This window comes from Amphiura filiformis, chromosome 20 (assembly GCF_039555335.1).
Source record: "Amphiura filiformis chromosome 20, Afil_fr2py, whole genome shotgun sequence".
NCBI lineage: Eukaryota > Metazoa > Echinodermata > Ophiuroidea > Amphilepidida > Amphiuridae > Amphiura > Amphiura filiformis.
This window is the reverse complement of record NC_092647.1, coordinates 49,423,939-49,434,880: the sequence shown is the minus strand read 5'-3', so window position 1 is coordinate 49,434,880 and position 10,942 is coordinate 49,423,939. Positions and strand designations below refer to the sequence as shown.

The following is a 10,942-nucleotide window of genomic DNA, read 5'->3' as shown; positions in this document are numbered from 1 at the left end:
ATTTAGAGATTTTTTGTGGAATTTTGTAGAAAGGGAAATAATTTATTTTGAAATTAATTTTACTCCTAATAAATAATGGTTTCACCAAAGTTGTAAACATTTTATTTACTTCCGGGTTTGCGGAGCCAGCCGACACGAAACCAAAGACCATTGGTGCTGTGCATGTAACTGTATTATTAAAGCTTACATTACAAACAAACAGCATTTGCAGCCTCAGGCATGGTAAAACTATGTAAACTTACATCATACATGGCCGTCATTTTCTTCACAAACTTGTAAGTGGTAAAAAATTACTTTATCTTTTGAAAATATAAATCACACCTTCACTTTCAGGACAAGCCTGACATAAAATAATATGATTATGTCATACATTTTGTATGATACTACTAGTACTAGTACTAGTACTAGTTCCAGTAACTGTAACCATACTCTCTCAGGTCTGTAGATGTCATTATGTTTATGATAAAGACTGAAGTCTTGCTGGCAAGACTACTAGTACTAGTGACAAAAGTCATTGACATGACAATCACGAATCCACGATCATGCAATTCATGAATTGCAATCAATGGCAGACATCATGTCAGAAGACTTTTATGCTTGTTTCATACTTTTGTACCGGTTGCCGCTGAGCGGCGTGAGGCACACGCATTGCAGACAAACGGACACAAACGAAGCTTGTTGGTTAATACGTCTTGCCGGACCGGGCTTGCCGGCAAGCGGCATGGAAGTATGTCGGGGTCATTATAGTATTAAAAACCTTATTATTGTGTGCCTGCAGCTGTGCATGTATTTGTGTTATGCTTGTTGTTGTGACAACTGAAAAATACCACACATTGCATTTGTATCGTGTCGGAAAATAATCAAGATATTCATGCTCTACTTTGGTTGTGCACCATGGCATAGCGTGACTGTCTATTGCATTGGTGCGCCCATATCTAAAACTCTGTGTTCGAAATCAAACACGGTCAAAAGGTCAATTCTGTCAGTCGGCATTACGTCACTCGCAATAGATCACTTCATCCCATTGGTTGTTTTTGCCAGGATTCGGTGCTGTTCCAGCTCGTGCCCTCAGACACGAAGGGGACGCTTAACATTTAGATACAAGGCAAATCTTAGTTTAAAACACATTTGTAAGGTTGTCACCGAGTCCCAGGAATTCAAGTCCCGCCCGAGAAGGGTCATACGGGAGCAAAAACCAGCTGCTCCATACCCAAAGTACATTATTTAATATGTATACAAGCCTTGCTATGACCCAGTTTGCATGAAAAGTTTGTCTGCAAAGTTGAATGGCATAGTAGTGTGTTGATTAAACTTACTCCCAGGTGGACTATAGCCAAAATCCAACAATGAGGCCAGAGTTCAATGTGAAAGACATCTGTTGTTTAAGTTGTTTACAATAAATATTTTGCAGGTATTTATTTTCAATAAATATCATTGCTATACATACACACAATTGTTTGGAGACCATTTTAGAAAATTAGTGTAAATTTTGCACTCCACTTTGACTTGACCCCTGGTGATATTTGTACCCCGGATACCAGTACCCGTCCATAAATAACATAGGGTACGGTACCCAGGACAAAATAACCCGAAAATCACAACCCTACACATTTGCTAGTCAGCCAAATTGACCCAAACCCAATACAAATTTCACATAGAAAATTAAAAGAAAAGATAGGTCAAGGAAATCTACATTTAAATATGTTGCCTATACTTCACTTGACCCAATAAACAATTCAAAAAGTTCAATTTCTTATCAGGATAATAAACTCCCAATATTAAATTGCAAAAGGAAAAGCAAATCGGTGAACTGAAAGGCCCTGTGCAAACCAATATGGGGATTTTGCGAGGGTGTCCCCTTTGACAGACGTGAGAAATGGGTAAGTGCAATGGATGGAACAACCCCAACCAAGAGAATTTGGACACAACTGTCCACTACAGATTCTGGGGAAAAGTGAGACACTCTTTTTTTAAACACTTAAGTTTTTCAGTCATCAGCTCAGAAAGTTGACGAATGTGACAGGTGACGAGTGGCAGTCTTAAAACTGCAGACAATATGTTTGATCGAAACATCGATCGGTACATCTTCTCTGTGATTGATTTCGTATTTGAAGTTTATGTTTAAAACTTAAATTGAGTTTACACTTAAAGCCATGATATGTGAGTTGCTTCACAGTGACGCCCTAAATTTTTCTTGAATTTCTACTTTTTGCCTGATTGTAATGCCCAATGGTCAGTGCCGTACTAATGCTGTTACTTTCCTATTCTGCGAGGATGACAATTTTGACATCCTTGTCTGTTTACAAAAAGAGTGGTAGACAAAAGACCTGTCAAATAACATACCACAAAACTATACAGCACATCAGGCCACCATATATCCAATCATCAAACCAAGTTTGAAGCTGATCAGTTATTGCATTTAAGCTGCAGAATTTAGCCAAAATATGCAAATAAACTCATTAATATTCATAAATATGCAAATAACATTTAAACACAAAACTATACAGCACATCAGGCTACCACATCCTATCCCCTTACCAAGTTTGAAGTTGATTGGATATTGCGTTGGAGCTGCACAGTGGATTAATTAATTTGCTTCCACCCTGACAGCTAAACAAAGAAAGAAACAAACAACCAGGTGCGGGCAGGTAAGCAACGATTGGATAATAACATAAGCCCCACATATGTATGAGGGTTAAAAATGAAAAGACTAAAATCTAATGCTAATTTGTTTCCCTCTTTATATTTTTACCTGCAGTTCTGTCATCCATTGTCAAGAATATTTCACGTCACTCTGTAGCCATTAGATCACAAGCTTCACAATGTCACTAATAGAAGGCATAGGGGATGAGGTGATGGTCCTAGCAGCAGTCTTGGTAGTAGCAACAACGCTAATAGCTGCTTGGTTCTCAACTCATGTGGGAGAAAGACCTCATCAGGTAGTCATTCAGACAACAATTACAACTGTACAAGGAACACAACAGACTGATGCCACCAGAGCAGATGGAGGTGTGTCAGGGGATCCAGGTGGAGGAGGGACAAGTGAAAACATTCCTGCAAGCAGTCCAAGTGCCTCATCTGAAATAAGCCAAGAAATAGGCTCTGACAGAACTAGTAGTACAAATGAATCTTCTAACCAGTTGAACCAAAGCACTGATGATTCACATGTAGAAGCTCAAAGTGATGCTTCTAGGACTAGTGAACAATCTTCAGCAGTACAAAACAATTGTGATGAAGTAGATGGTAGTAGAATGCAATCTGGTGAAAAGTCTGATGAAGGTGTTGCTAAGAAAGAGAAAGATGTGGAAGTACTAGGACAAACGGGATCAAATTTGGAGGGTAACAGTACTACTACCAGTGCAGAAAGCCAAAGATCATCAGATGGTCTGAATGAAAATGTTTTAAGGAACAGACAAACTGGACAGGTGTATCCTACATTGCCGTCATTTTCAAATGAAACCACAGAAGGGGCAGCAGCAAGTGGAGGGGCTGCAGAAGGAACAGGTGGTGTGGAAGATGTCAGGAGTGGTCTCCCTCATGATGAAGACAATAGTCGAACACAAGAGGGCAGTATACATATACGTGTCAAGTTTTCAAATGATCAAGAGCGACTAGTGCAGACATATCCAGAAGAAACCTTGGGCCAATTTAGAAGGTGAGTCGTTGAATTTTCTGGTACAGTGCTTGGCACAGGCCTTTTGCGTCATTAAAGGGCAATGTATGATCTTGTAATGAAATTAGTTAATTTTTTGGCATATTTATAGACATGTCCCAACTTACACCTTGAAGAAATGGAATCTGCCAAATTCATTGTCTTTGTCATTTTGACATGTCCTATTCAGACATTAAGCCCCCCCCCTCCACATTAAATGGCCAAAATAGGCAGGTTCCTTCACTTGAAGTTTGCCTTGTTACCTTGTTTTAATTAAAATGTCATGGAAATCATACATTATGGCTTTACATAATTATTATGTTTCAGAATATTGCACCTTTCTGCACATATATCTAGGTATCCAACTATATCTATTTGGTTTAAATGTCCATACTTGCTCCCACAGATTTTCCCTGAGTACTCCGGTTTCCCGACTGTATTTGAAAATCGGGCTTTCTTCCCCGAGTATACATTGTATGAATCCTTCTAGTGTCTCCCTTATTGATTGTGATAAATAAATAAAGGTTTTCAAAAATGGTGCAGATGGTCTGAGTAGGCAATAAGCACCCAACCCATCCCAACCCAATATGCAGGAAGCACAACAATTTTGACAAGTTAGGTATTTTGAGGAGACTTGATATTTGCACCTTGGGTGAAGTTTAGAGTGAAACCTCCCAGGGCTACATCAAAAGTCATGATGAAGATGATCCATGAGATTTCATATTCTTCTGATGGTAAACAATCAAAACCCAGTAGAGTTGTACAGGTTATCACACGATAACTTATCAAACAAAAAATAGTTAATCTTTCTTGATTTGCAACTTTATTTTTTGATATTTATGCTTTCTTTTCAGACAAAACTTTGTGGAAGAACTTGAAGCCGGCAAACTTGTACGTTTCATCGCTAACGGCCAATTCCTTGCAGACGACACACAAACTCTTGCCTCATTGAACCTTGCAAATAACTCAGTCCTCCATTGTCATGTGACTCAAGGAGAGCCAATCAGACAAGCCCAACATCAAGTGCAAGATGGTGATCTAGACCTTGGACACTTCATGGTGCCGTTATTTGGATGTATTCTAGGATTTGTGTGGTATTTAAGATGGCAGTATCGATATATGTTTAATGCCACATCTACTTTATCATTGATAGGTGTTACTGTTTTATTCTTTCTTGCAGTACTAGCAGCATGGAGGGTTAGTTTGTATTAGTATTTAATATTCCATTTAAAATCCACACTACCCCTGTGGAAGGTTTTGAAATATCTTCCACAGAGGGAGTAAATTTCAAATTGAATGAGCATATTAAACAGCTCCATTTGAATTTCATACACCCTCTAAGAAAGATTCAACCTGAATCGTTCAGAGAGAGAGGATGAGTTCCAAATGGAGCTGTGTAATGTGCTCATTCCATTTGAAATTCCTACTCCCCCTGTGGAAGATATTTCCAAAATCTTTCACAGGGGTAGTGTAGATTTTGAATGGAATTGCTCATTATATTATGTAGGATGAAAGTCCAGTCCTTACAGCTTGTTTTGTATTACTAACATGGGGCAACTTAGGTACAGGAAGGTCTATATCCATAAAACAAGTTAACTTCAGACCTGGTCTAACTATGGAGATCAGTCCTGCCGAGAAGGAATTTAAGTACTACTTACATACCTTATTCCATATTATTGTAGATCCGAAGGGCAAATACATGTAGCTTAATATTGAATGGCTTCAGTTCAACTTTTGGACTTCGAGGAGGAAAAGAAAATATTAAAGAGATCCCTCCCTAAGTCTAACCTCCATCTAGTTAGACCAGGTCTAAAGTTAGACCTGGTTTAACTTGTTTTGTGCATACAGACCGAAAGGGTATGATGTTGGTTTGAGGAAATGGATATTTCTGGCTAATCTTTTGACTTGTGCCCTTTAACAAAAATATTCAGTTTAAAGTGCAACTACATGTTCTGTTCAATATTAAATATAAAATTGATTTATAAGTTAATAACAACCGAGCTAGTTTTTGTGTAAACTTTAATCCTGTATGAAAAGTTTATATTGTCTTTAAATTGATATCATTATCAAAATTTCTGCAAAGAGCTTATTATAGTATTATGTGACAACCCAGCAAACAAAATGTTTTTGAAGACATTCGCAAAAGGATAGGAAAGGGTGCCAGAAATGTTTAAATGTCAGGTATATAAAGGGTATTTTAAATGTTTTATTAAAATAATATTTTAAAACTTTTTTTTAAAGTTGCTGCAAATTATTCTGACATAAAGTTATTTAAATGGTGGAAACATAATTTTTTAAACATTTACAGAATAATATATTATTTTGACAACATTCAGTATTGTTTCATAAAACATTTTCTTGACCTTTATATAATGAGTTTAGGATGTTTTGACCAAAAAACAAACAATTTAATAAAACATTTTAAAAGCATTTTGCATTTGCTGGGAAACTGCTTTTAGGAATTTACAAGCAAGGGAAATGATGGGGTAATCTATTGTGTGCAATGTATGGGTACATTGTAAGGTGACAGGAATCTAACTGGAATTTTGTTGGTCTTACAAATGTATGAAATAGGGAGTTTCAGGTTTAATATGCTGATCACAAATTGTATTTTTCTCACCAATGTAATATGAAAAGTAACAATATGTCTTGCACAAAATATAGTTGGTTTCACTTACGAATTTCATGTTAAATGTTAAGGGACCATTCACAAAACACTTGTTGGGGGGCCTGATGCAAAAATAATTCATTGCGAAAATTTTTCAGGCCCCCCCCCCCTTTACAGACCTCTAAAATTTCAAGGCCCCCCCCCCTTTTTGATATGAAAATTATGAGTCAACCCCATAGAAAAGCATATAAACCCAATTTTCCCAGGAAAATTTGTGGTCATTTTTTTCAGGCCCCCCCTTAGGAGGGTCAACATTTTCAGTGTTTGTGAATGGTCCCTAAATGCACAATACTTGTTGAAATTTTACAATTTAAATATATTGTGGCACATATACATGTACTATACATTCACCTAAATCTGGTCAAAATGGTTCATTTTTGGGGAACAGGTTCTTAAAGTTAACAAAGGCAGAAGTGTTGGTTTGTCTGGTTCACCTCAGCTATGCATTAAATGTGAAATCATTTGTTTCTCTTGTTCCACACATTCAGTAATATGAGTTAAAGGCCTATTCAGTGATTTGCTCATCCGTGGGATGGTTAAAATCATCAGAATTCAGATTTTGACAGCTTTGTTAGTGCCATATAGATGCGCTAACATGGCCTGCTAGTGGTTCAGCTGAAAGCCATGTATTAATAAGGCAAAATGAGACATTTTACATGAATCTGTAATTTCCATGTATACTTAAGTAGAGAAATTAACTACATATATTTGAATGGGGCTTCGACTTTGTCAATACTTCTGTTTTCCTCATTTTTTTGCCAACTGTTTAGTAGCAAAAATACCTAATGACAATTGTGTGACTTATCCTTCGCTCTTAGACAATTTGTACAAACATTCACTTGTATTGCACTCACTGAATAGGGCTTTAAATCAAGTAAGGGAACAAGCAGAAGATCATTGAAGCCACTATACTATGATCAGCTCATAATAGGTGGGACTCATAACATCGTGTACAGTGGCGTAGCTAGGGGTGGGCAGGGTGGGCGACTCGCCCACCCTGGAAAAATCTGGGGGGAAATTTTGCAGGGAAAAGGGAAAAAAGAGAAAGGAAAGGGGAAAAGAAAAAAGAAAAGAAGGGAAAAGGAAAGGAAAGAAGAAAGAAAGGGGAAGGAAAGAAGAGAAAAGGAAGATGGAATGGGTAAAGAAAGGGTCAAGAGGGAAGGAAAAGCAACAGAGAGGAAATGAGAATAAACAAAAAAAGAGGGAAATGAAAAAATAAAAGGGGAAACTAAGAGGAATGGGGGGAGGGGGAAGGGAGAGGGCAATGAAAGAGGGAAAAAGAGGTTAAGAAAACAACTTGCATGTTTATTGTGGGGAAGCAATTCATGCACAGGGGAAGGAGTGTAAGAAAGGGGAAGAAATTGAAGAGTATGAAGAAGGAAAGGAATTTTAAGGAAGGGAAAGGAATTTTAAGGAAGGGAAAGGAATTTTAAGGAAGGGAACGGAAAGGGATTTGAGGTAAGTAATTATAAAATGAGTGTAATGGTTCAAGGGGAAAGGAATGAGGGGAAGGGGAACTTAAGGAAAAGAAGGTGAAGTAGGCCTAATTTTGGGGAAAGTAATTTGATGGAAGGGGGAAGGGATGAGAGAACGGGGGAAGAAATGGAAGAATTACATTTTTTTACATGGTAACATTTCCAAATAAAACATTACGCAAGGAGGCTTCTCCTCACGGTATAAAAATGACCAAAACCCATGAGCTTCAAGGGGCTTCGCCCCTATGGACCCCCACCAGGGCCCTAATGCGGGCCCCTGGACCCCACGCCAGTAAAGGCTCTGTTCGCTACGCTCGCTCGCTTTCATCTATTTCTTATTCAGCTTCGGGGGAAATTTTTGGAGCCTTGCCCACCCTGGCAGAGAGGTCTGGCTACGCCCCTGATCGTGTACATGTACACAATGGCGTTCACCCAGTTGGGCACAGCGTATTGAATAATTGACTTGCATTGCACTTTTGTGAATTTACACGTGCATAAGTTAGGACTTAATTAGTGTGTGCATGAACAAAAACCAAACAATTACCATCAGTATCAGTCTTCTTTTTTTGTAGGAAAAAATCACTAAAGGTCCACTTATTCGGTAAAAATGTTAAAAGCTCTCCTTTTTGAAGGAAAAAATCTCAAAAGGTCCACTTTTGAGCCCGGCGCACTCTCTAATATACATGTAAATTATTGATACGAGCCTGTATAAGATACTGTTGTAAAAATCACAAATTTTGATGGGTAGTAGGTGTACTAATTAAGAGTGGTCAAGTATCAAATTGTCGGTCACAACACATAATGGCGTAGGGTGATTTTGGTTATTTTTAGGTTGTCCGAAGGCATCACAAGTTGTGTGTCCTTCCATCAGTCAGTGTGTCATGTGTCATTTGAGGTCAACTTAAAATCTGGTCTCATATGAAAAGTTAAGATCAAATTGCAACCAAACTTGGGCCATGGCTGCACTATAGGAACCCTTATCTGTTGGTGGTGTTCAAGGTCATAAACTGAGATCAAAGATCATTTGAGGTAAATCATAAAAAAGCCTGATTTTTGCCCAAATTTCAAATATTTTTGGTGAAGTTGGTCAAAATTCAAAAAAAAATTTAATTTTTTTATCTAATTTTTAAAAATTAATGACAATTTTTTTGAGTTTTTCTCCAAAAACTAGCATTTTGGCCCAAATTTGACCTCACAGATGAATTTATCAAGTCTTCGCCATTCTAAATATGTTATGCATACTTTTATATAATTTAGATCAACAATTTAGCACTTATGAAGCCCAAAAGTTTCTATAATTCCAGGGTTAAGAACACCCTTAGAAGTAGCATATTCTTCAAACATGTTTTTCTTGGAAACATATTTTGCACGTGTCCTGCACGTACGCTACTACATGTTGTGACTGACAAAATGTTATGTCCATTCAAAATAAGATAGAAACTAACACTTATCAATGACATCATTAATAAAACATCTGTTACGGGTAGAAACATTCAAGGCCAAAATAACCTCTTTAATGTTCATGCAATTATAAACAATAGACACAAGGGTGTGGCGAAAAACACTTTTTTTCTCGGATCGATGCGGAACTCTCTGAGAATTTTACTACGGTACATACTACTATTGGCTGAATTATCAGTAAGATTGAAGCATGTTTCACCCAGGCAATAGATATTCACAAAATCCCTACTTATTTGCTATTTCTTATTGTATAACTCTATATAGAGAACTCCGTAAGAATAACCTGGGTAAGGTAAGCATTTATGACATCATTTGCAATATTAAACACTTTGGATAGTTTGTTTGGACCCTCCAGAACATCACCTGGTAGTAAATAATCTGAACATGGCTACATTTATCGTTCGCTACAGACAGGCATGCAGGTATAAATATCTATGGTATTTGAGTTTTTGCATAGATATCAACTGTAGTATAGCAGCTCTGACTTGACCAGAGGTCATGTGACAACTGATTTGCTGTAATTTTCAAGGTCATGCGACCTTTTGACCTCTGATCATGACATGGCTACTCGAAAATCATTTATCGTTTATTTTTGGTAATGCTTCCGCTTATACCTATGCAACAAGACCAAAATTGTGAAATTTGACAGAGTAAAACTGGGGAAATGCTCCATAATGCTACCCCTACGCCTTAATTTAGCAACTGAAATATCATCAATATCTAACTTCATACCTGTCTTTAGTAAAATATAATGGTGATCAATGAATTCTCAAGATAATAATAGATCCGACTGATTTTGTTACTGTGATTACATGAGAGGGAATTTCCATTTCTCATGAAATAGTTTATGTAAACCAAGTAAATTGGCTGCATGCTCAGTGCCAGAAGTGAGTAAGTGCAATAGCTGCCCAGTGAACATTTGGCAATTTGCACACACCGAATACTTTACTTGTCTACACATGGCAGCTATTGCACTTACCCACTTCAGGCATTGAGCAGTCAAAATGATCAAATTAATATACAGTATGGGTCCGACCTGTTCATTTCAGAGGCAAAACTACATCAGGCTGAAGCTGCCAACAATATTTCTGAAAGGTACACTCCTACAATTAGAATTAATTAATTATGGCAGAAATCACATGCTGTGGGATGTTTTATCACAGGCCTGGCCTGGTCCATGATTCCTTGATTTTGTATTGAGCATTAAATTATCATTTATAATTATGCAAAGTTTATCTGTTTATGTACACATTGTGGCGATGTTTATGTGTGGGAAAGTGACATTGTAAGAGCTTACATGAACGAATACTGTGAAATTATTAAACACTAAGTATTTATTAAAATTATAATTATGTCATCACCACAAATGTTATCTTGATATTTATTTAATTCATGCACTTTCACATAGCGAGGATAGTTTTGAGTTGACAATTTTATGGTTGAGTAAAGCTTTGGGGGCACTGCCTGCACTCGTACATGGATGTGATAGAGATGATCAGATTTAACCACACACCTTGTTCCTTAATTCTGATAGGGTCTATTTTATTCATATCTTAATCCATTTCTTACTCACCCAAGCGCTGGCCATGGGGTTGAAAATTTCACTTTACCAAAAACCTTCCATTTTAAAAGGAAAAAAATCCTCGAATTGGTATTTTGATTATTTCATCAGTATTTGGTATTTGA

At 37.3% G+C, this 10,942-nt stretch overlaps 1 protein-coding gene across 1 annotated transcript; it reads left to right on the top strand.

Moving 5' to 3' along the window:
• The first annotated feature begins 125 nt into the window (after positions 1 to 125).
• Positions 126 to 4,892, top strand: LOC140142770 (uncharacterized). The gene is made up of 4 exons (XM_072164762.1): positions 126 to 275; positions 2,759 to 2,774; positions 2,805 to 3,655; positions 4,507 to 4,892. The coding sequence occupies exons 3-4, from the start codon at positions 2,823 to 2,825 to the stop codon at positions 4,862 to 4,864; spliced, it is 1,191 nt and encodes a 396-aa protein (XP_072020863.1). The 5' UTR covers positions 126 to 275; positions 2,759 to 2,774; positions 2,805 to 2,822; the 3' UTR covers positions 4,865 to 4,892.
• The last annotated feature ends 6,050 nt before the right edge of the window (positions 4,893 to 10,942 follow it).